Source organism: Protopterus annectens, chromosome 2.part0 (assembly GCF_019279795.1).
Source record: "Protopterus annectens isolate FY-2018-M chromosome 2.part0, PAN1.0, whole genome shotgun sequence".
NCBI lineage: Eukaryota > Metazoa > Chordata > Ceratodontiformes > Protopteridae > Protopterus > Protopterus annectens.
The window spans coordinates 1,803,114,089-1,803,138,742 of record NC_056728.1 but is presented as its reverse complement, the minus strand read 5'-3'; the positions used below and the strand labels follow the sequence as shown (position 1 = coordinate 1,803,138,742).

Below are 24,654 nucleotides of genomic sequence, written 5' to 3'. Positions count from 1 at the left end.
GCATGTCTCGGAACAACATGTGGCCAATACCCCTAATGCCTTTGATGTTGACTCAGAACAACTACAGCATCATACATCCAAACCTAAAAACGCTGCAACTGACTGCATGGAACATCACATAGCAGCAGCTAATCCAGAACTTTCCCAAAGAGTTAAAGACATTATTCTTGAAGCGCAGACCTTCAACAAGAAAGAACTATGCTGGAAAATGGAAAAGGTTTGTCATTTGGAGTACCGAAAGAGGAAAAGATGTGTCAAACATAGATATGCCTAACATTCTGGAGTATCTGGCCGAGCTTCTTCATTCAGGCCTGTCCTACTCCTCCATCAAGATACAAGCATCAGCTATTTCAGCAGAATACAGCTTTGATCCTCCTGTTTTTCACCCTTTGCTCAGGCAGTTCCTCAGAGGAATCAAGAATGTAAAACCTCCAAGGAAACCACCATTACCAGCTTGGGACTTAAACTTTGTGCTAGAAAAGTTGACACTAGCACCCTTTGAACCAGCAGCAACAGCAGACCTACAACACCTGTCATGGAAAACTGCTTTCCTACTGGCAATTACTTCAGCAAGGAGGGTTTCAGAACTACAGGCCTTAATGGCAGTGCAACCCTTCCTAATCTTCCACCAAGATAGAGTGTCCTTGAGGACTAATCCTACATTTATGCCTAAGGTGGTATCCAGAGTATCTTTAAACCAGGCAATCCACCTACCTACCTTCTTTCCCAACCCACAAAACAGAGGGGAAAGAATACTGCATACCTTGGATGTACATAGACAGCTACGCTACTACTTGGACAGAACAAAAAATAGCAGAAAGACTGACCAACTTTTTGTAACCTATGCAACAGGAAGGGAAGGAAAAGCTATTTCCAAACAGACAATCTCAAAATGGATAGGAAATTGCATACGATACTGTTACTCCTTCCATGGAAAACCAATTCCACAGAACATAAGACCTCATTCTACAAGGGCAACAGCCACTACCACAGCCTTCTTACGAGGAGTGGCAACCAAAGACATTATTGAGGCGGCTACTTGGACCTCCGTGCATACATTTGCCAAGCATTATAATTTGCCTCTTTATTCCAGATCCCGAGCAGGGTTTGCCACTGCTGTACTGCAAGGGATCTTAAACACACCATAATCTACCTTTACCCTCCTCCCCTAGTTGGCTATGGTATTCTACCCACTTGTTATGACTGCAGATGCATCCATGAAGGACATAGTACAGTTTTGTACCTACCATAAATGTAGATGTCCGAACTGGATAGCATCTGCAGTCAGGATTACCCTCCCTCCTTCCCCTCTGTGGTACTCCTAGGGTGTTTACCCTCCTAATAGCTAGCTGTTGGGGGGGAGTCTTTTATGGTGTATTTGTTTGTATATATGTACATATATGCTTATTGTTGTGTTTACCTCTATCTATTTGGAAACATTGGCATCTATCCAAATTTTACCCTGCAAGAGGGCTACTGGCATCTGGGGCAAGAAACACTGAGGAAAATGGCGTCGGCTGATGCTTTTATACCCGAAGACCAACAGAGATGACGTCGGGTGGAGTGCGACATCAGCCGAAGCCGGACCCGGACTTTGGAATCCGGCCGACTGCAGGGCTGCCTGACGACAGGACAACCCACTTGTTATGACTGCAGATGCTATCCAGTTCGGACATCTACATTTATGGTAGGTACAAAACTGTACTTTACGCTACTACCTGGACAGGACTAAGTCCAATAGAAAAACTGACCAGCTACTGGTAGCATATGCCACAGGAAAGGAAGGAAAACCAATTTCAAAACAGACAATCTCCAAATGGATAGGAAATTGCATTAGATTTTGTTACTCCTACCATGGAAAGAAAACTCCAGAAAACATCAGGCCTCACTCCACAAGAGCTACAGCCACTACCACAGCTTTCTTACGAGGAGTGGCTACCAAGGACATTATAGAGGCTGCTACTTGGACCTCCGTGCATACATTTGCCAAGCATTACAATTTGCCTTTATACTCTAGATCCCGAGCAGGTTTTGCCACTGCTGTTTTGCAAGGGATCCTAGCTACACCATAATCACTACTCTTCCTCCTCCCCTTGTTTAGCTATGGTATTCTACCCATTTGTAAGGACTGCAGATGCATCCTTGAAGGACATAGTACAGTTTTGTACCTACCATAAATGTAGATGTCCTAGAGGAATGCATCTGCAGTCAGGATTACCCACCCTCCTTCCCCTCTGAGGTACTCCTAGGGTATTTGCCAGCCTTCAGCTAGCTTGGGGGGGGATCTATTATGGTGTATTTGTTTGTATGTATGTACATACATGCTTATTTTTGTGTTTACTCTCTATTATTTGGAATCATTGGCATTTATCCAAATTTAGCCTTCCAGGAGGGCACCTGGCATCTGGGGCAAGAAACTGAGGAAAATGGCGTCGGCTGATGCCTTTATACCCGAATAACTGCAGCTATGACGTCGGGTGAAGTGCGACACCAGCAGAAGCCAGACCCAGACTTTGGAATCCGGCCGACCGAAGGGCTGCCTGACAGGACAACCCATTTGTAAGGACTGCAGATGCATTCCTCTCGGACATCTACATTTATGGTAGGTACAAAACTGTACTTTTCCTTCCCCTCTTGGGACAGGCCTGTTGGCTAACACCTCCTCATACAACCTGATTGGGGTATTCATTTATGGTGTATTTGCTTGCAACTACTGTATTTTGATTATATTGCATTGCTTTATTACACAAATTTATGTATTGCCTTCCTTCTGGGGGCACCTGACATCTGGGGCAAGAAAAACTGAAGAAAATGGCGTCGGCTGGTACCTTTATACCCCTGTCGCACTGACGTCAGGGAAGAAGCGACGACAACCGGCCTTGAACTAGACTTTGGAATTCGGCCGACCGAGGACCCGCCTGACGGCAGGAGAACCCATCTGTTATGACTGCAGCTGTATTAGCACTCTAACATCTACATTTATGGTAGGTACAAAACTGTACTTTATTGGCACATGATCTGAAATAGTTATTGGGTGTATATCAAAGCCTTAAATTAAATGCACACGTTCTTCTGAAATGTAAATTCAATCTAGCCTAACCCAACCCAGTTTTTATATCTTGGGGAATATGTAAATTCACATCTTCCATCCAAATTACTTCAAAAAATTTACCCTCTTTTTTTTTTTTAATACTTTCCCTTCTGTGCCCCCCAGAGACATCTTCACTGCTGCAAATCTCATTCCCATCCCCACCTATAAGTAATAATTCCTTGCTGAAAACTGGTGATTTCTCCCAGATTTTTCTTAAGTTCCATTATAGCAGTTTTATGTGGGATATAAATACATGACAGTGTAATCCTCCTCCCTTGCCAGTAGCCCTTTAGCACTACAAATCTGCAATTATCTTTATCCTCTTCTATCACTGTTGGAGCTCCTATTGTAATTAATATAAGTACTCTTTTCTTTTGTCCTAGATTTTCCACTGAATAACCATCCTGAAAACTTTCCTTTATCAAATTCACATGTTCATTTCTTTTGAAGTGTGCCTCCTATAACGCAACTATTTGCACTTTACATTTTTTTGTAATATAGTTCACTACTCATGTTTTTGTTTATTTGCGAGACCATTGACATTTAAAGACATTACAGAAAGCATCATAGCATTAACAAGTTAATGTCTAGTTCCAGCTTTTGTTACATGCATACACTGTGTGGCAGGTTCAACTTTTATACAGTTTCTTGTCATATCCATTTGAGCCTGTCATACCTTACAAAACATTTTATTGAAAGCCCTCAAGCAAAAAAACAAACATACCTTAATACTATCAGACAATACCATGTACATTTTCAAATATTGAAGTTTTTACCCTTGTAAGAGCAAAAGTCTCAAACTGACAGCCACACTCAGAGTTGAGTTAACCTAAAATAAATGTTATGCATGTTAAAACGCATGATGCAGGCTGTGCTTCTAAATGCTATTTGGTTTTATCTTAGATGTCCTTCAAGAATGCAACTGCAGTCATAACATGTGGGTTGTCCTGCCTCAGGAAGCCCGCGGTCGGCCGGATTCCAAAGTCTGGGTCCGACGTCGGCTGATGTTGCATTTCTCTCTGACGTCAGAGCGGCTGGAGTACATAAGCATCAGCCGACGCCATTTTCTTCAGTCTTTCTTGCCGCGCGGTGCCCGAAGCAGAAGCAGTTCGCAAGTGCCGGTCGGTCAGCTCCTGTATTCAACGATACCGAAGTCATCAAAAAAGCTAAGTACCCCGTTGGGGACCTTTTCTTGCCTCAGCCGATGTCAGAAATTACTGAAAAAGTTAACAATTGTCTTTTTTGTGGTAAACAAATACCTCATAAGGATTTCCACTCTTACTGCCTCCCTTGCCTGGGCCCAGACCACGGCGTCTCGGCCTGTGTAGCCTGTGCTCGCTTCAACAAAGCGCACTCTCAGGCGCCGGGCGGACCGCTGAAGATTTTTCGATAAATTTGCCTACACCATGCCGTCGGATCTTCCGACATCGCAAACTCCCAAAAAGCGAAAAGACCGGGACTGACATCCTCGGCCCGCGTCTACCACCGACTCCACGCCAAAACCTAGCGCGAGTGCTCCGGTTCCCTCTGAGACGGTCTCTCCACCGCTCCGAACCGAAGACACCGCATTGCCGACGACTCCGATTCCAGACATTACTCCGACGCCAGTTATAGACTTTCCTCCAGATACCGAAACCGAGGAAATGCCCAAGACCATTGCTGTAGACAAGGTCACCAGGCCTCCTATGGCCGGCCTACACTAGGGCTAAGGCAGCCAGCAAAACAAAGCATATTACTTCTAAATCCGTACCTCAGCCGACTCCGGAGACACAAATTATGTCCATGGCTGCTGATTTAATTTCCATGATTAGAGGTTCACAGGCCCATCCTGAGAGAGCATCCCAGCCTCTGACCCCACCCCTTCAGATGAAGACTCTGAGGGCTCTGTCCACTCTGATAGCCAGGAAGAGCTCTTCCAGACCTATGAGGACTCGGATGCAGAAGATTCCATCCCTTCGGCCTCCCCTCCTGAGGATATTTCTTTTGGGGAAGTTCTGCACACCATGAGGGAACATTTCAAGTGGCAGGGTCAGGAATATTCTGATTCCAGGAAACGCCTTAGGACTTTCCTTAAGAAGCCTCAGCATAGGCCCTTGGCTATTCCTCCTGTACTTGATGTTCTGGATGATTTGTATTCTGACTCGTGCTACCCCTGATTCTCTTCCTCCTGCTCCAGCTAAGCCAGACAGGTATTACAGGGTCCCAGAAACTCATTCCCATTTATTCAGGGCCCATACTGCTGATTTGGAAACTGTTTCACAGGGGCCTAAAGGAGTTTCAGCCTCCACCTCAAAAAATCCTTTGCCCTCCAACAGGGAAGCGAGGTCATTAGAGAGATGGGGCAAAAAGGTTTACACATCCACTACCTTATCTATGAGAGCTTTAAATTGCCTTTTTCATATGTTACAATATCAGGATTATCTCTTCGAAGATTTACAAAAAACAGTTTCTCCTGATCCTTTAGACAGGAAGACTTTGCAGGAAGCTGTACATAACTCTCAGCAAGTAAGCAATCACTTCCTGCAGTGTGGAATATGATGCACTGGAAGCTTCATGTAGGGCAGCTATGACGGGCAGTGATTTGTAGACATGCTTGGTTAAAAGATCAACCTCTATCAGATCATGTAAAAGCAAAACGTCTGGATGCACCTTTGGAAAAGAACAGGCTTTTTGGTGCAAATGCTAAGGATATGTTAAAGACCATCGAAGAAAAAGCAAAATCAGTTCAGACTGTGAAAGATTTCCTCCAGGTTCAACCCCCCCAGATTCAGTAGGAATTGGCCTTCAAAAAACTGGTCCTTTCCTAATCCAGAAAAGTTTCAAAGGGGTAAGAACAGACGTGGCCGAGGAAGAGGCCAATACAGAGGCCCCTACAGGGGACGACAATGGCAGCCAGGAAACCAAAGAAGTGGCAGGGGTTTCACCTGCCCAACAACTACAAACTCAATGACTTTCCTCTACTACGCCTACCAGGGAACAACTAGAAGCTCCCTTGGGAAATTATCTCTGTTTGCAGAAAACTGGCACAGACTGACAAAGGACAAATGGATTTTGGACATTATAGACAGAGGGTACAGGTTTCATTTTCATACCTTACCAAGAAAACAAGGCATGCCAAACCTACCACAAAATCAAAGGGCAGAGGCTATCAAGCAAATCACTCTGCTGACTCGAATGAAAGCAATAGAAAGAGTTCCACAACAAGAACAAGAACAGGGGTTTTACTCAAGACTGTTCCTTGTTCCAAGAAAAGAATCTCAATGGAGACCAATACTGGACTTGTCCGCATTAAACACCTTTCTCATAGTACCAAAGTTCAAAATGCTGACTCTACAGCAACTCCTTCCCATGCTGGGCAAGGAGTCGTGGCTGATTACTCTGGACCTCAAGGAGGCATACCTGCATGTCCCTATCAGACACAGCTGCAGAAGATACCTCAGATTTCTTGCAGGGCCAGAGCATTATCAATTCTCAGCATTGCCATTTGGCTTATCTACTGCGCCCAGAGTATTTACAAAATGCCTGTCTTCAGTAATTGCTCATTGCAGGCTCCAGAGTATACAAATTTACCCGTACCTGGACGACTGCCTCATACAAGCGGACGACAAATTGATGTTGACAAAAAACCTGGATGTTATGTGATCCTATCTCGCCTACATTCTGACTGATGGGTTCGGAGCCGATCCCTCGGCTCCGACTCGGCACGCTTATGCCAAAGAGCGAAGTCTCTTATTGGCTGAGCTTACTATATCCCAGGATGCACCACTACCAGTCCCCCAGATCTTGTTTGCCGCTAACAAGTGAAGACGTGGTCTCGAGCTGGCTGAGCTAAGTAGTGATTAATTTCACTAGTTTTTCTGTCAGGAATTTCTTTTTTCTTCAACAAAAGCTGTTTTAACAGCTATTCTTGTGTTTAGAGTGAGTTTGGTGAAATTTACTTGGTAAATTCTTGTGTTGTGAATGTTGACTAGGAGTACCTCTTGTGTGGAAAGGCCTTTCCCGGTCTTTTTGGTTGTAGGTGACTTCTGTTTTGTTTAGGGATCTCGGATCCTTTATATTGTTGATAGTTTCTCTTTCTTGTAAAGAAGTACAAATAAGAGAATTTCTTTCTAATTACAGTGTTTGTACTGTGTTTTGGACTTTAATTCACGGAATGTCTCAGGTACCTAGGCCTTCAGGCTTTAAAAGTGCACCAAGTGCAACTTTAAAATGTCTATCACAGATGACCACTCTCTCTGTGTTTATTGTTTGGGTGCAAAACATTTGCAGGAGTCCTGCAGAGTGTCACGCTTTTTCCTCGTGGGTCCTCCAAGAGAGGAAAAATAAGCTCATATTAAAAGGTCTTATAAAACCCTCCTTTGAAGAAGCTTTAGCATCCTCTCCTTCTCCTGCTAAAGAAAAGGCGTCTGCTCCGACCAGTCTGTCGGATCCGCCGCCAAGAGACTTAGGCAGGTTTCTCCTTCGGCTCCAAGGACTTGGGCGAGGCTGAACGGTCTGCCTCGATGCCACCAGTCTCGACTCCTCTGGCCGGAGCCGATGGCTGGGGCATCGAGGCGGGTCACATTCATCGGCTCCACTGGTCTCGGGCCGACAAAGGTCCGCTCAGACACTTCCTCCTCGGCGCAAGTCCTCCTCGGCACCGATGGAAGCTAGTGTGGGTATTCGCCCTTGGCTGATAGTCATCGAGTCGCCTCGGGCGGTCCCCTAGCCCCTTGGGGCCGTTGGAGAGGCCATCTCGGACCCGTTCAGTATCCTCTAGGTCATCGAGGATGTCAGATTCGGACATAGACAGGGTGCTCGAAAGACTGTTCCAGTCCCCAGTCTTTCAAAAATTTGTTTCTCCGACCCAGTTGGCTTCGAACCCGGCGTCCATGCCCATGTCAATGCCATTCCTCCACCAAACGCTTCGGTTCCGATGGAGCAGGTGCTGAAGGAGCCGGTGGAGGACTTAGGGTCGGCTCCGACCCTTACTCCAACCCGGCCTTGGTCCGAGTTTGGTACGGACTTCTTGGCTGGACCTGGGGTGATGTTTGGGACCTATGCTGTCGGTTCCGAGCCTCCCTCTCGGTGCTTCTGCTGCGGGACTTCCGTCTGCTATCATGGCTCGGGGACGGACACTCCCAGGATTCTGGGGTCCGGCTTTCAGAGCTATGAGGAGTGCCTTGGCCAAGTCTTCTTGACCATCTCTCCGGCTTCCGGCACCTTCCCTGGGCGTGGAGACTGGGTCTTTGGCAGTTCCCCTGTCCTTAGGCAGCGGAGCCCTGGGCCTGAGGTTACCCCGTTGGGGTTCCCCTCCTCCTGAGGGTTCTTGGAGTTGTCTTCAGAGGAGCCTCCAAGGAAGAGATCGTGCAAGAGGAAGCACGTGGACTCCCGAGTCTATTACATGGGACACTGATCTTGATGCGGAGGGGTCCCGAAGTCTCCTCGGATGATGTCTCATTTGCAGACATCTTAGAGATCCTCAAACAACGAGGCGGCTGGATATCCAAACCCCCTCTGCTGATGAGTCAGTGCTCCTCAAGGCCTTTGGGGCTCAGCCCTCTGCCTCCTGGGTGTCTCCGCCCTTGACGAGCTCCTGGATTTAGTTTGTCGGAGGGCTTGGGAACATACAGATACCGTGGAACCAGTCCTTCTCGTCCTAACAAATTTTGTCTGCCCCACCCGAGAAGGAGTTCCTGACTAAAGGCGTGGCTGTAGATGCCATGGTGGTGGCATCTGCTACACAACAGGGCGTGGCAGAGGCTTCAGCGTCCGTCCATCCTCCTAATAAGGAGTCTAGGAGCATGGACCAGTGCAGGCGTGCCTGACTTCAGCGGCCTTTACCTTAAGGTCCCTGAATTATTTGGCACATTTACCAGGCTTCAGAGGGATCTGGTCAAGGAGCTGTCAGATTCCCTCTCAGGTAACCTACCTGAGCAGCTAGCCCAGTCGGTCAGCTCTCAGTTGGCTATCCTTGCTTCAATTTCTAACTTCGTCCATGAGGCTCATTTCATATGTGGCGAAGGGGCGGGTAAGCGGCAGGCACAGGCGTGGCTCTCACGGAGACAAGCCTGGCTCGTTTGTGTCATTTGGAGGCCTTCAAGTCTTCCTTCGCCCGGCGCTCCCTTCAATGGGTCCTCTTTGTTTGGACCTAAGGTTAAAGACACTCTTACCGCTGTGAGCAAGAAGGAAAAACTTTATCTGCCGTGGGTGCACGTTATTCCACTCCCTTCGGCCTTATCCCAAGGCTAAAGGAGGAGGAAGATGTGGTTCCGCCAAATCACGTAAGTTTTCCATCAACAGCAGGAAGATTCCCTTCCAGAGGCAGAGGGCGGAAATTTTTCTGGGAGGCGCCGTCCCAGAGGCGGCAGAGGGCCCGCAATTCTGGAGACCATGAGTCCTTTCGTGGCTCTTCAGCCTCCCACACATCATGAGGGATGTGCTGCTCGAGCCAGTCGGGTGCCGTTTGCCAAGCACCTAAAAGCCTGGGAGTCCATCACTCCAGGACAGATGGGTGCCGGATTATTGCGGAGGTTACACCATTCCCTTCACACACACACCCCCACCGTCCAAAAATCCCGGACCCACCACCCAGTCAAGGAAATTGCAGCCGCAGAAGCGTTAAAGCTGCTAGAAAAGGAGTCATCCAACGGTCCCCACAGACCAGATCGGATCGGAAATTACTCAAGGTTCTTTTTAGTGCCAAAAAAGACAGGGGACCTGAGACCAATTTTGGATCTCAGCAGACTAAACCAATCCGTCACGAAATCCAAATTACGAATGGTCACGTTACAATCCATTCTCCCATTATTGGAGAAGGATGTTTGGATGTGCTCCATAGATCTCAAGGACGCCTATTTTCACATACCGATACATCGGGCGTCCAGGAAGTATCTGCGCTTCAGCCTGGGAGACAGTCATTTCCAATTTTGTGCTCTGCCCTTTGGTCTCACCACAGCCCCCAGGGTGTTCACCAAATGTTTGGCAGTAGTAACTGCTCACCTGAGGAGTCTTGGATTCCAAGTGTTTCCCTATCTGGACGACTGGCTCCTGACTGCCACCACCAGTCATCTACTAATGGACAACCTCAAAGCCACTTTTTCCCTGGGTGCTACCCTGGGAGTTACATTCAATTGGTCAAAGTCTGTCTTGCTGCCCTCTCAGCGCATAAGGTTCATAGGAGCAGAGATAGACTCAAAATTGATGCGCGTTTTTCTTCCTACCGAAAGGATTCAAACCTTACAAGGTCAAGTACAAGCCCTGCTTTCAAGATCCAAAGCCCCAGCCAGGATGGTCCTGCAACTTTTAGGTTCGATGTCTGCCACGGTTCTACTAGTTCCTCTGGCAAGATTGCACATGAGGATTCTTCAGTGGCTATTATCGACTCAATGGACCTTTCAGGATCTTCCCCTCAATCACCCCATTATGATTACAGAAACGTGCAAACGGGACCTTCGCTGGTGGCTTCAGACATCAAATCTAAATCAGGGAAGTCCTTTTGTTACTCCCCCTCCAGTGGCCACCCTGACGACAGATGCCCACCAGACAGGGTGGGGGGGGGGGCATTGTCTGGGCAGGTTAGTTCAGGGTTCCTGGCTTCCAGGCGAAACTTTCTCCACATCAATGTATTGGAGATGAGGGCTGTACTTCTGTCCCTACAGGCCTTACACAAGTTTCTCCCTCAGGGCATTATCGCCATCCACACAGACAACATATCGGTGGTCTGGTATCTAAACAAACAAGGAGGGACCAGATCTTACCCCTTTGCAGAGAGGCCATGAGGGTGTGGGAATGGGCTGTAGCTACCAGCCGTTTCTTGGTAGCGACCCACATTCGGGAAATCAAATATATTGGCAGACAGATTAAGCAGGACAATTCTCTCTCCTCACGAGTGGTCCCTGAGCAAACAGTAGCAGCTCAGGTTTTCAGAAGATGGGGGCCGTGCTGCGACCTGTTTGCAACACCACAAAATACAAAGTGCAAAAGGTTCTTCTCCTTGACTCCACATCAGGGGGAAGCAGCTATGGATGCTCTAGCACAACCTTGGCCAACAGGGCTACTTTATGATTATCCTCGCATTGCACTTCTCCCGAATGTCATTCAGAACGGTTCTCAATTGGGGTCGACAATGATACTCATTGCTCGCACTGGCCTTGTCAGGTATGGTTTCCCTACCTGAAGAAACATGCGGTGGGCGATCCTTGGACGTTAGATCTAACTCGGATCTGCTAATTCATCAGTCGCGACAACACCAGTCCCTTCACACTTTGAAGTTGACAGCTTGGCTCCTCCACTTCCGACTTTAGTCAGAAATCACACCTTAGACCGGAAGTTATTCACATTTTATCTTGACCCACAAACCCACCACTAAGAAATTGTACCTCAGTAAGTGGAAGAGGTTTGCTATCTGGGCTCAACTCAGGGGCTTAGACCCTATCACTGTTCCAATCCCAGAGGTTTTAAAGTTTTTAACATCCTTGTTTAATCAAGGATCTTCTGTCTCTACTATTAAAGTCCAACTAGCGGCTATCTATAAATTTCACGAATCCATGGATCCTCCGTTGATGAGCAGCAGATTATGCAAAACATTCATTAAAGGTGCGGGGCTGTTAAGACCCCCAGTTTTTCATCCTGCGCCTCCGTGGGATCTTGATTTGGTGCTTCGTGCATTAACATCTTTCCCTTTCGAACCGGCTGCTACATGTGAGTTAAAATATCTGTCTTGGAAAACTGCCTTCTTAGTTGCAATTACCTCTGCAAGAAGAGTTTCAGAGCTTCAAGCCCTATCTATCAAACCACCGTACTTGATTTTTCACAAGGATAGAGTATCACTTAGGCCTAATCCATCTTTTGTCCCAAAGGTCTGTTCTAATCTCTGTCTCCAACAATCTCTAGAGCTACCAGTTTTCTTTCCAAAATTCTCCAATGAAGCAGAATACACACTCCATAAATTGGATGTTCACAGGCAATTGCGCTTCTATTTAGACAGGACTCAGCAAATTCGTAAATCAGACCAGTTGTTCGTGTCCTTCTCAGATAATAAATTGGGTAAAACCATCACAAAAGTTACTATCTCCAAATGGATTAGAGATTGTATAACTCAGGCTTATTCCTCTTCGAATAAGCAACTTACAACATCTGTCAAAGCTCACTCTACCAGAGCTATGGCGACTTCTATAGCTTTTCATTCCAAGCTCGCTATTTCTGAGATTTGTGCTGCGGCTACTTGGTCCAATCCGCACACTTTCATTTCCCACTATAAATTGGATGTGGCATCTAAAGGCGAGCATCATTTGGTTCCACGGTACTCAGGAGTGTTTTCCAGTGAGCCACCCAGGATTCAGGTGCTAGGGGCGCTGTCCCATCAGTCAGAATGTAGGCGAGATAGGATCACATAACATCTTTTAGTTATGTACTCACCATAACTTCAGATGTTTGGGATCCATCTACATTCCTAATACCACCCTCCTTCCCCTGCCTTGGAGATCAGAAGAGATTGAACGGTTTTGAGTTCTACTGTTTTATCTTGTTTCATCTGACGATGTTATATAATCAGTGCGTGCATGTGTGCATGTATGCGGACAAACTAGATCTGGGGGACTGGTAGTGGTGCATCCTGGGATATAGTAAGCTCAGCCAATAAGAGACTTCCCTCTTTGGCATAAGCGTGCAGTCGGAGCCGAGGGATCGGCTCCGAACCCATCAGTCAGAATGTAGGCGAGATGGATCCCAAACATCTGAAGTTATGGTGAGTACATAACTAAAAGATTATGTCATACGATTACTTCAAGCTCTGGGATACACAGTCAACTTCCAAAAGTCAAGACTGCAGCCATCCCAGCAAATAATTTTCTTAGGAGCCAAACTAGACACCGCCTTTCAGATGGCTTACCTGACAGAAGACAAGCAAGAGAAGTTAACTCATTACTTCAAAGGTTTGGCAAAACTCACCCAGATGACTGCAAGGAGATTCCTACAGGCCCTGGATTACATGGCATCCTGCATTCTACTGGTTCCATTAGCAAAACTACACATGAGAAAGCTTCAATGGTACCTAAAAAGCATTTGGTCTCAACACAGCAACAACTTGGAGACAATCATACCACTCATTCCATGCCTACAAAAGGAATTCCTGTGGTGGGCCTCGGTGAGCCAGGAAAACACAGGTATGTCATTCAAAAAAACCACAGATAACACAGACCATGACTACAGGCGCCTCAGACCTTGGATGGGGGGGCGCACATGGAAGGCAGGTGTATACAAGGACAATGGTCTCCAAAGGAAACACATCTGCATATAAGCCAAAAGGAAATGCTGGCATTAATGCATGCCATCGAGGCTTTTCAACACCAACTCCAGCAAGGCCATTTAATGATACGGACAGACAACACCACTGTGATGTGGTACATAAACAAGCAGGGAGGCACCCACTCTTACCCCCTTTGCAGACTGACAATGCAGCTTTGGGAGAAATCACTGAGCCTAAACATCCATTTACAATCCCAGTTTGTTCCAGGAAAGGACAATGTGTTGGCGGACAGCCTAAGCAGGAATTTCACAGATCCACACGAGTGGAGGTTACATCCGAAGGCATTCAGACAACTCACTTCGACATGGGGCAAGCCAGAAGTGGACCTATTTGCCTCTCACCTCAACCATCTTCTACCAAAATTTTGCACAAGAACATACCATCCAAAAGCTTGGAAAATAGATGCCCTCTCATTCAACTGGAACTCCCTAGCAATCTATGCATTCCCACCTCTGCCACTGATGACCTCAGTATTACTAAAGATCAAAGCAGAGAAGCCCAAGGGAATCATAATAGCTCCGGACTGGCCAAGACAACACTGGTACCCACTACTACGGAGCATATGTCACACCAGGAGGTGGGCCCTCCCTCAGTGGCCTCTACTTTTGACTCAACACAATTACGAAACACTGCATCCAAACCTTCAGACACTGCAGCTAACAGCCTGGGAGATCCCATAAATAACTGCAGCTTAGCTCTTTCCAAGGAAGTTCAGCGGATACTAACAGAGGCTCGAAGACCATCCACCAGAAAGGTTTACTTAGCAAAGTGGAAAAGATTCAGCAATTGGAATACCAGCAAGGGACATGATGCATCATTGCTGAACATCCCACTTATCTTGGAATATTTGGCAGATATGTTAAAGAACGGCCTCTCATATTCTTCCATAAAGATACATGCATCTGCTATTTCAGCTAGATACAACACTGATCCTCCTGTTTTCTCTCACCCCTTACTAAGACAATTCCTCAGGGGAATCAAGAACATGAAGCCACCAAGAAAGGCCCCAGTGCCAGCCTGGGACCTCAATTTTGTCTTAGAAAAACTGACTCTACCTCCTTTTGAACCAGCAGCTTCAGTTGACTTGCAATTTCTCTCATGGAAGACAGCTTTCCTATTGGCAATTACCTCAGCAAGAAGAGTTTCGGAGCTACAGGCCCTAATGGCAATACCACCCTTTATTATTTTCCACAGAGACAGGGTTTCATTAAGGACCAACCCTACCTTTATGCCAAAGGTGGTATCTAGGGTTTCTCTAAATCAAGCCATTCATCTGCCTGCTTTCTTCCCCAATCCTGAGAATAAGGGGGAAAGACTTTTGCATACTTTGGACATTCACAGACAACTTCGATACTACCTGGACAGAACCAAGGCCAGTAGGAAGTCTGAACAACTTTTTGTAGCTTACGCCCCTGCAGTCCAAGGAAAAGCAATTTCAAAACAGACTATTTCTGAATGGATTGGACATTGCATCAGATTCTGTTATTCCTTTCATGGAAAGACTGTTCCAGCCAATGTCAGACCACATTCCACCAGAGCTACAGCCACCTCTACAGCATTTTTAAGAGGGGTGCCTACCAAGGACATTCTAGAAGCTGCTACATGGAGCTCCGTGCATACATTCTCCAAACACTACAATCTCCCTCTATATTCCAGATCCAGAGCAGGCTTTGCTTCGGCAGTCCTGCAGGGTTCGATTGCCGCACCATCTCTTTCCTAGAGCATACCTCCTCCCCCAGCTAAGCTATGGTATTCTACCCACATGTTATGACTGCAGTTGCATTCTTGAAGGACATAGTACAGTTTTGTACCTACCATAAATGTAGATGTCCGATGGACATGCAACTGCAGTCGGATTTTCCTTCCCTCCATACCCCTCTATGCCTAGGGTCCACTCCTATCCCTGTTACTCTTAGCTGGGGATATCTGTTATGGTGTATTTGTTTTATTGCTCATTTATTTGTTTGGAATCCTGTTTTTGTCTTCCAGTTTGATTACAGCCTTCCTTGGAGGGCACCTGGCATCTGGGGCAAGAAACACTGAAGAAAATGGCGTCGGCTGATGCTTATGTACTCCAGCCGCTCTGACGTCGGAGAGAAATGCGACATCAGCCGACGCCGGACCCAGACTTTGGAATCCGGCCGACTGAGGGCTGCCTGAGGCAGGACAACCCACATGTTATGACTGCAGTTGCATGTCTATCGGACATCTACATTTATGGTAGGTACAAAACTGTACTTTTTATAGCTCTCCCAGCTGGGTAAAACCCTGAATGCTTTCAGAGAACATTGTTCTAGCCAATTTCTCTTGCTTTTTCCTCATCTTATCACTCTCCACCAGACTGTAGCCATCTAATTCCTATAGAACAGATAATTTATCAGATCCCTCCTAGATTTGAAACTGCAGATTGTCAGTCTCCCCTGCATTATCTGCACCAGAGTATAGCCTCTGCTTCTCACTGCTACATAGGTACTTAACCACCCTTCTCCAGCACGACTGTTTTTTATGGCTCTTGGGTCTGATTCTTCCTCAGTTTTGATGGTCCCACTAGCCAGATTCCACATGAGTACTCCAGTGGGACACACTTAGTGCAATGGTCTCAAGACATCTACTGCATGCGAGGATTCACATTACTCAAGTCTGCATAGAACCCATCTCTTGGTAGATAACGTTTCCTTAAGTGACAAAATGGTGCTTATTCCATACAGATTCATCTCTAGCTGTAGTAACCACAGACACCTCCCTTCTACTGTGCGGGGCGCATTTAGAAGGGAGGATGACCAAAGGTACCTGGTCACCCTTTCAGGTCAATCTTTGCATCAGTATGTTGGAGATGGGAGTGGTCCTGCTAGTGTTCCTGGATGTTCTCCCCAAGGGGGGGGGGGTGATTTCTCTACAGGCAGACAATGTGGCAGTATTCTGGTACAGCAACAAATGGAGAGGAACCCATTATCTCCTTTGTCAAAAGGCTGAGAGTTTGGCAATGGATATCTTCACACTGCTTTCTGGTAGCAACTCACATACAGGTGGTGTCCAGTGTATTACCAGATAATCTGAGCAGAACAATCTTAATGCCTCACAAGTGGTCTCCCAATTCAACAGTGACAAGCTTGATTTTCCATTGCTGGGGCCAAAGTTGCGAACTCTCTGCATCCTTCCTTAGCAAGTGCAGCAGTTAGTTTGCTCTGATCCCTCCCCAAGGACAGTCACAGAGGGACGCTCTGGTTCACGGCTGGACTCCGGACTCCTTTATGCCTTTCCTCCACTGCCTCTAACAAAGCCATCCAGAAAGCAAAAAATTGCATGTCCAGAGTGTGATCCTCATTGCTTCTTTCTGGCCCTGACAAACATGGATGTTCTTAGTGTTTCATTGTTGCAGTCATCACACTTGGGTTATCTTGCCAGGGGTAGCCCTCAATCAGCCCGAATACCGGAAGCTTAGTATTTCTGCATCGGTTGCTGTCGCTCCAGGACTGACGTCAGGTAGTCAGTGGTATAAAAATGGGCATCCGACACCATTTCATCAGTCTTTCTTGCCGAGGAGCCCGAAGTAGAAGCAGTTCGCACAAGTGCCGATCAGCCGCTACCTGAGTTTTCATTTTCGAAATTAAGTTTCAGTCTTCTGAAGCTAAGTACTCTGTTGGGGATCATTTTTCTTGCTGTAACTGATGTCAGAAAAAGTTAACAGTTGTCTCACCTGTGGAAATCAAATAGCACACCAAGATTTCCATTCTTACTGCGTCACCTGTTTAGGCCCAGACCACGACGACCCTCACTGCCGGTGTTGTGCTCTTTTCAATGCCTGAACTATTTGTTGGGCCCTTATCATAGCTAAATACTTCCGCTGTCTATCTCTGTATTCCATAATGGCTTCGGTAAGTCCTCCAACTACTGATCTTCTGAAAAAACGTAAGGATAAAGACAGACATAGACCGCACAGGTCAAAAACTGCCGATGATACTTCCGTTAAGCTAGTCACCAGTTCGCCGGTACTCAATGAGGCACTTTTGCAGCCCCTGATGCCCGCTTTGATGGATTCGCAGGCTGCTACCGAGACTCGTTCAAGTCCAGTATGCCACGAGACTCTTCTTTGACTACGGAACCTGCAGATGTCTACCTTGGATGAGTCCGGAGCTGCTGTGCAGGCACTGGCTTCTGAGGAAGTTCTTTGCACTACTGATATTTGACACAAAACGACTGCTTCTTTCACGTCTTCAGTTCTTTCTAAAACTACTGAGTTTCTAAGGCCCAGAGGACGAAGTACTCCTAAAAAAACAGATGACCCAACTTCAAGCACCTGTTTCCATGCCTCTATCTCAGATGCTTAAATTGGCGGAAGTCCTTATGTTGATTAGGGAAAGCAGCCTACCCCTGCTAAAAGGAAAAGAGACGTCTTCCCAGCAGCTTTATCTGATCAAGAGTCCGACTCTGAGGTTTCTGATTATGAAGAGATGCCCTTATCTGCTTATGAAGATTCAGATGCAGAGGAATCCATTCCTTCTCTCCTCCAGAGGATTTTTCTTTTGGTGAAACCCTACGTACTTTGAGAGAGCATTTCCATTGGGAATGCCAGGATTATCCTCAGTCCAAAAAGAGACTCGAGGAATTTTTAGATTTACCACAGCACAGACCCTTAGCTATTCCTCATGTTCTGGATGTTGTGAATGATGTTTTTATGGAATCCAGTATAACTCCTGATACTCTACCTCCTGCTTCCAGGAAACCTGATGGGTACTACGGAGTCCCCCTGACTCTCTAATTTATTTTCAAAAATCCTACTGCTGACCCAGAAATTATCTGCCAAGGACCTAAGGGAATAGAAGCAACCACAGTTAATTCCACCCCTCGGACAGAGATTCCCAAGCTTTAGACGGGGTAAAAAAGTATACACCTCTGCAACTCTTTCCATCAGAGCATTAAATTGTCAGTTCCACATGCTGAAATACAGCAACATACTATGGACCTTATTAAACAGAAACTGTCTACCTTCACTGACTGTGCAGAAAATAAATAATTACAGGAGCTTATGCATTCTGCAAGCCAAGTTAGTAAGCATACCCTGAAATGTGGGTGTGACACCCTAGAAAGCATCCTGTAGGGCAGCAGTCACAGGTTCTGTACTTAGAAGGCATGCTTGGCTTAAGGAACAGACCTTGCCAGACCATGTCAAATCTAAATTATTTTACGCACCACCGAACAAAGACAATCTGGCACCAAAGCAGAAGAGGTTCTAAAAAAAATGGACGAAAAAGCTAAGTCTTTGCAGACAGTTAAAGATTTTTTGCAACTCCACCCTCCAAGATTCAGTAGGCATTGCCCCTCAAAACATTGGTCCTTTCCGGCCTCGTGAAGGCCACCTCAGACTAGACCTAGGGAAAACAGACTCCCCAGACAACAGTTTCAGGGTTTGCAGAGATCAAAGCAATGAAGTACCTCCACTTGAAAATCAGGGAGTGCTAAGCTACCCCCTTATGGAAAGAATTCACAATGACTTTTCAACTCCACCTCTTACCTCTGGCAACCTGCCTGTGCCCCAAGGAGGAAAACTTGCCTCCCATGCAAAAAACTGGTCCTCCATCACCAGTGATCGATGGGTCCTCAACATAGGGTCCCAGGGGTACAAATTTTATTTCCACACACTGCGTACCCCAAAAGGGTTCCCAGATCTTCCTCCAAACCAGTGGGCAGAGAAACAAAACCAAGGTCATTCCCTGCTCTCCATGAGGGGAATTTAGCCTGTCCCTGCAGACCAGATAGGCCAAGGTTTCTATTCCAGACTTTTCCTGGTACCCAGAAAAGAGGGCACCTGGCACCCAATCCTAGAGATATCCATTCTAAACACCTTCCTAGTGGTATCAAAATTCAAAATGTTCACCCTCCAGCACCTTCTCCCTATGCTATCCAAGGATGCCTGGTTAGCCATTCTAGACCTAAAAGAGGCCTCTCTGCACATCCCAATCAGAGACTCTTGCAAGGAAATAACTATGTTTCAGGGCAGGATCTATGCATTATCAGTTTTTTGCACTTCCCTTTGGCTTATCTTCTGCTCCCAGAGTTTTCACCAAATGCCTGTCTCCAGCCATTGCTTTTTGCAGACAAATATTCAGATATACCCCTACTTGGACGACTGCCTGATTCAGGCAGACTGTCAGCAAAAGCTGTTACAGCACGTGACATTTGTAAAAAAAAATCTACTGACCTCACTGGGGTACACTGTAAACGAAAAGAAATCCAAACTAGTCCCCAGTCAGAAAATTGTATTCCTGGGAGCAAGCCTGGACACAGCATCCCAGGTGGCATTCCTTACTCCAGAAAAACAAGCCTGACAGGCTACTTCTCTCAACTGGCCACCAGAATGCAGTTATCCACAAGGAAAATCCTGGAAGCTCTAGGGTTCATGGTCTCCTGCATTCTACTAATTCCATATGCCAGACTGCATATGAAGAAACTTCAGTGGTACTTAAAAATCCTTTGGTGTCAACATTCTCAAGACCTGGAAACTATTATACCTATGATACCTTGTCTAAGGAAAGATTTTCTTTGGTGGGCAGCAGCATGCAACCGCAAGAAGGGACTTCGCTTTTCACAACCCCATTCCTCCCAGACCCTAACCACAGATGCATTGGATTATGCCTGGGGTGCACACCTGGACAGCAGGTGCATTCAGGGCTACTGGAGCCCATATCAAATTCATCTGCACATCAACCAAAAAGAGATGCTAGCTGTTAAGCATGCTCTGACAGCTTTCAGACCCCCTACTCTCCGGGGCTTCTAATCAAAACTGACAACACCACAGTGATGTACATCAACAAGCAGGGAGACACCCACTGTGCAGGCTAGCCATGACCCTTTTTCACATGGCTTCAGCCATGCAGATTCACCTGCTAGCACACTTTCTGCCAGGCACCCAAATCTCTCTGGCAAACAACTTAAGCAGAAATCTCCTAGACCCACGAGTGGCAATTAAACCATAGCACCTTCAGCCTCGTAACCCAGAAATGGGGTACCCTGAAGGTGGACCTAGTTGCCTCCCACAACAACCACCAGCTCGGCAAATTCTGCACCAGGGAGCCTCATGGAAAGTGAATGCCCTATCCTTCCAATGGGTAAACCTCTCGATCTATGCATTTCCCCTTCTACCTCTTCTTTAAAGGGTGTTACTCAAAATAAGGGAGGAAAGACCAAGGGCAATCCTGATTGCCCCCGAGTGGTCATGCCAACAGTGGTACCCACTACTGGGCATCCTGTCACCGTTGCCTCCATGGCACCTCCCGTAGATTCCAACTCTCCTGACACAGCAAAAGGGAGAGTTCTTGCATCCCCAATTGCAGACCCTGAACCTGGCAGCCTGGCTTAGTTCTTGACCTCTCCTCCAGTGGCCAGCCTAAGTATGCAAGTCCTGGACGTTATACTTGAAGCCAGATGACCCAGTACTAGAAAATCTTATGCTGACAAGTGGAAAAGGTATTGCTCCTGGATCCAGGATAAAGCAGCTGATCCAGCACAGCCTTACCTATCATTCTGGATTACCTAGCAGATCTGCTTCACAGGGGCCTATCCTTCTCTTCTATTAAAATCCATGCCTCTGCCATCTTTGTTCATTACAGCATAGAGCCACCTCTATTTTCACATCCCCTCATCAAGCAGTTCCTGAGAGGGGCTATAATAATTTAAGGCCACCCAGAAGAGCCCCTACCCCTGCCTTGGGACCTTAACTTTGTGTTGGAAAAGCTCACGCTCCCCCTTTTGAGCCTGCAGGTTCAGCAGAGTTAAAATTCCTCTCTTGGAAAACGGCCTTGCTTCTAGTCATCACTTCAGCTAGAAGAGTGTCTGAGCTACAAGCACTCATGGCTGTGGAACCCTTCATTTTCCATGCTGACAGGGTCTCCCTTAGGACTAACCCTACTTTCATGCCTAAAGTAGTCTCCAGTGTGACTCTAAACCAATCTATTCATTTGCCCACCTTTTTCCCCTACACCAAGGGGGAAAGGATCCTGCACTATTTAGATGTGCACAGACAGCTCAGATTCTACCTGGATAGAACCAAGTCATTCAGGGAATCTTCCCAGTTACTGGTCAGCTTTGCAACAGGGCAAGAGGGCAAGGCCATATCAAAGCAAACCATTTACAAATGGATAGCACACTGTATCCATTTCTGTTACAAACACCATGGGAAACCCACCCCACAGGGGCTCAGAACACATTCCATTAGGGCAACTGCCAACTCTGCAGTTTTTCTCAGAGGGGTCCTTACCAGGGACATCCTGGAGGCTGCAACATGGAGTTCTGTTCACACCTTCACCAAGCATTACCACCTGCTTATCTTTTCCAAATCCAGGGCAGGCTTTGAAGCAGCAGTCCTGCTGGGCATTCTAGACAGCCCAACTCTTCTTGTCTGCCTCCACCCATTTCTTCAGCTTTGGGAATCAACCCAAGTGTGATGACTGCAACAGTGAAACACGAAGAACATAGTACAGTTGTGTACACTTACCATAAATGTACATGTTTGAGTGTATTCTCTGTTGCAGTCCTGGTTTCCCACCCTCCATCTCCCTTTTCTCTCTCTCTCACTTCCTCACTCCTTACAGTGATGTTTGGTATTTACTTTCTACTGGTGGTATTTCACCATAACCTAGCTCCCTCTTTGGGGGGTTCTGACATTTGGGGCAAGACAAACTGATGTAATGGTGTCGGCTGCCTGTTTTTATACCACTGATGATCTGACGTCAGTCCTGGAGTGACAGCGGCCGACGCAGAAATACTAAACCTCTGGTATTCGTGCCGACTGAGGGGCTACCTCTGGCAGGATAACCCAAGTCTGATGACTGCAACAGTGAATGCACTATAGCATCTACATTTATGGTAAGTTTACACAACTGTACTTTTCCCTTTCTATGACCTTTCCTATTATATCTCCCATGGGTGTTGGATCAGTATCCAAACCTGTTATTCCACCCTTCCATACTGCCTCCTCTGGACCAGATATCCGTCATGAAGTTAACCTCTTGGTTACTCCAGTTTTGACCTTGGCCAGAGATGCCAGGCTTCTGTCATCAGTTCAGATTATATTTGCGCCTCAAACAATCCACAAAAAAGGTCCATCTTAGCAAATGGAAGTGAATTTCCTTCTGGGTTGTGTCAAAAGGGTTAGACCCTTTTTCTGCCATCTGCTCCACATGGAGTTTTTGATTAAACTTTTCCGCAGTGGTTCTAGTTTTTCCAGTATCAAAGTGCAAATGGCTACAATGTCAAATTCCCATATCGGTCAGAATGACACTTCTAAAGCCTTTTTCAGTGGAACATTTCTCTTACAACTACTCATAAGAAATCCAGTACCTCCCTGGGGTATTCTATATACTATCCTGCTCCAAGCTTTTAAATCAGCTCACATTTAAACCAGCAGCATTAGTAGATATGAAGTTCTCATCTCGGAAACAGTCTTTCTAGTGGATATTGTTATCGAAATGGATTTCAGTTACAGGCCCTTGCCTGTAAACCTCCGTCTACTGTTCCACAAAGACAGAGTTTCTTTGAGGACTAATGCATTCTTCCTTCCTAAGGTGGCATCTGAAACAAATCAACCTACCAGTCTTTTTCACCAAATTTTCAAACAAAAGCAGATACATTTACATATGGTGGATGTTCATCACAGTCAGGTTCTGTCTTCATAGAGCTAAACAACTGAAAGTCTCAACGGTTGTTTATTGCCTTCTCGACCTAAGCAAAGCAGTCACCAAGGTTACTCTTTCAAGATGGTTATCAGATTGCATTTCTTTTGTTTGTAATAAGGGTTTGTGCCTGCAATCCATACCTAGAGCTCACTCCACAAGAGTAATAGCCATGTCAGTAGGCTTTACGAGTAGGCTTCCCATTGAAATTTGTGCTGCAGCAATTTGATCAACAGCTCATACTTGTCTCAAACTGGATTTACAGTCAAGATTACATTCATCTTTTAGTTCCACCATTGTCAGGAATATCCTTCATTGATACCATCCAGGTAAAAAGCAGCTTGAGAGTCTCTCTCGTGTTTAATCAGGCAAAAATAGAAATTTGATATAAAAGTTATGTACTTACCATAACGATAAATCTGTGTTGTCCAGGTTTCATTCTGTTCAACCTCTCTCCTTTCTACCACCTTCAGAATTGTCACATATTGGCTTTTGGTGACTGGATAGGCCTCACTTTCACTTTGTCTGTGAACAGTCCTAACAGACTGTCCACTAGTCTTACCCATCATTTAGGGTTTAGCCTAGAATGTGATGATACTGCTATAGACGTTTAAAGGGGCAAACTCGACCTGAGGCACTGATGTGGATTGGAGGGAATTATGGATAGGAGACAAGTCAGAGCCCTGGATTCGATAATATTTAGAAACTATGCCAAGGTCTGATCTCATTCGATCCAAACTGATTTGTTGAACCAAATGAAAAGTCTGACATGAATCTATCATTATGGTAACTACGCAAGTATCGTTTAATTACCATGACTAACATGGTGTGTGCTGGGGTATAACCATTCTCAATAGGGCGGCATGCCATCCTGTCAGGTCTGATACTGGTTAATCACAGTAATCCGAGACTGAATAACTCAGCAGTTTGCCAGAATCCCCATATGGGCATAAATCAAAATTTGTTTTTGTAAAAGAGGACACCCTGCATTTTAAATATAACAAGACCCTAGGTTGCATGGCCTCGTGTAATAAGTTTTGGGGGCCACATTCTTATGGAAGAATGGGACAATGCAAATTTTGTGATAATTTTATGTTGAAATATTGCCAGAATATAGTTGATGATATATTCATTTTTATGTATAGGTCTAAATTACAGTTCTCTTAAAGATTATATACTGTAAAATGTTTGTGACATTGATTTTTGCTGGGAAATTAACTAACTTTTCGTGCATGTTTTGGAGAGCATAATTGGTACTCGCTGCATGTTCTGTGTTATACCATTGCTGTTATCTTTAACTGCTGTGCTGCAACTTGAGTAAGTTGTTTTTTTTTAATTATACAGGAGCAATGATGTCTGGGTCTTGGATCTGGAGCAGTGGGTTTGGTCTAAGCCAAATGTTGCTTGTCCATTACCTCACCCAAGGGGAGGGCAATCTCAGGTAAACAGATATTGCTATTAACCTGTTCTATGTATTTTACTGTGTGTTATAACAGATTTGTCTTGTTTTGAGTTGTTTTTAAACTAGGCTAATATTGTGTACAAGTGTTCACATTACAGAGAATGTCTTTAAACTTGCTGAAAATGAGGGATGTATGATTGGTATC

The 24,654-nt window shown here is 45.9% G+C and overlaps 1 protein-coding gene across 1 annotated transcript in view; it reads left to right on the top strand.

The window, feature by feature from the left end:
• Positions 1-24,654, top strand: part of FBXO42 (F-box protein 42) — a gene marked incomplete in the record, with an annotated part of 1,591,641 nt that overhangs the window by 1,033,701 nt on the left and 533,286 nt on the right. Inside the window, 1 exon segment of the mRNA XM_044061846.1 lies at positions 24,392-24,488. Within this exon segment, the coding sequence (XP_043917781.1) occupies positions 24,392-24,488 (97 nt within the window).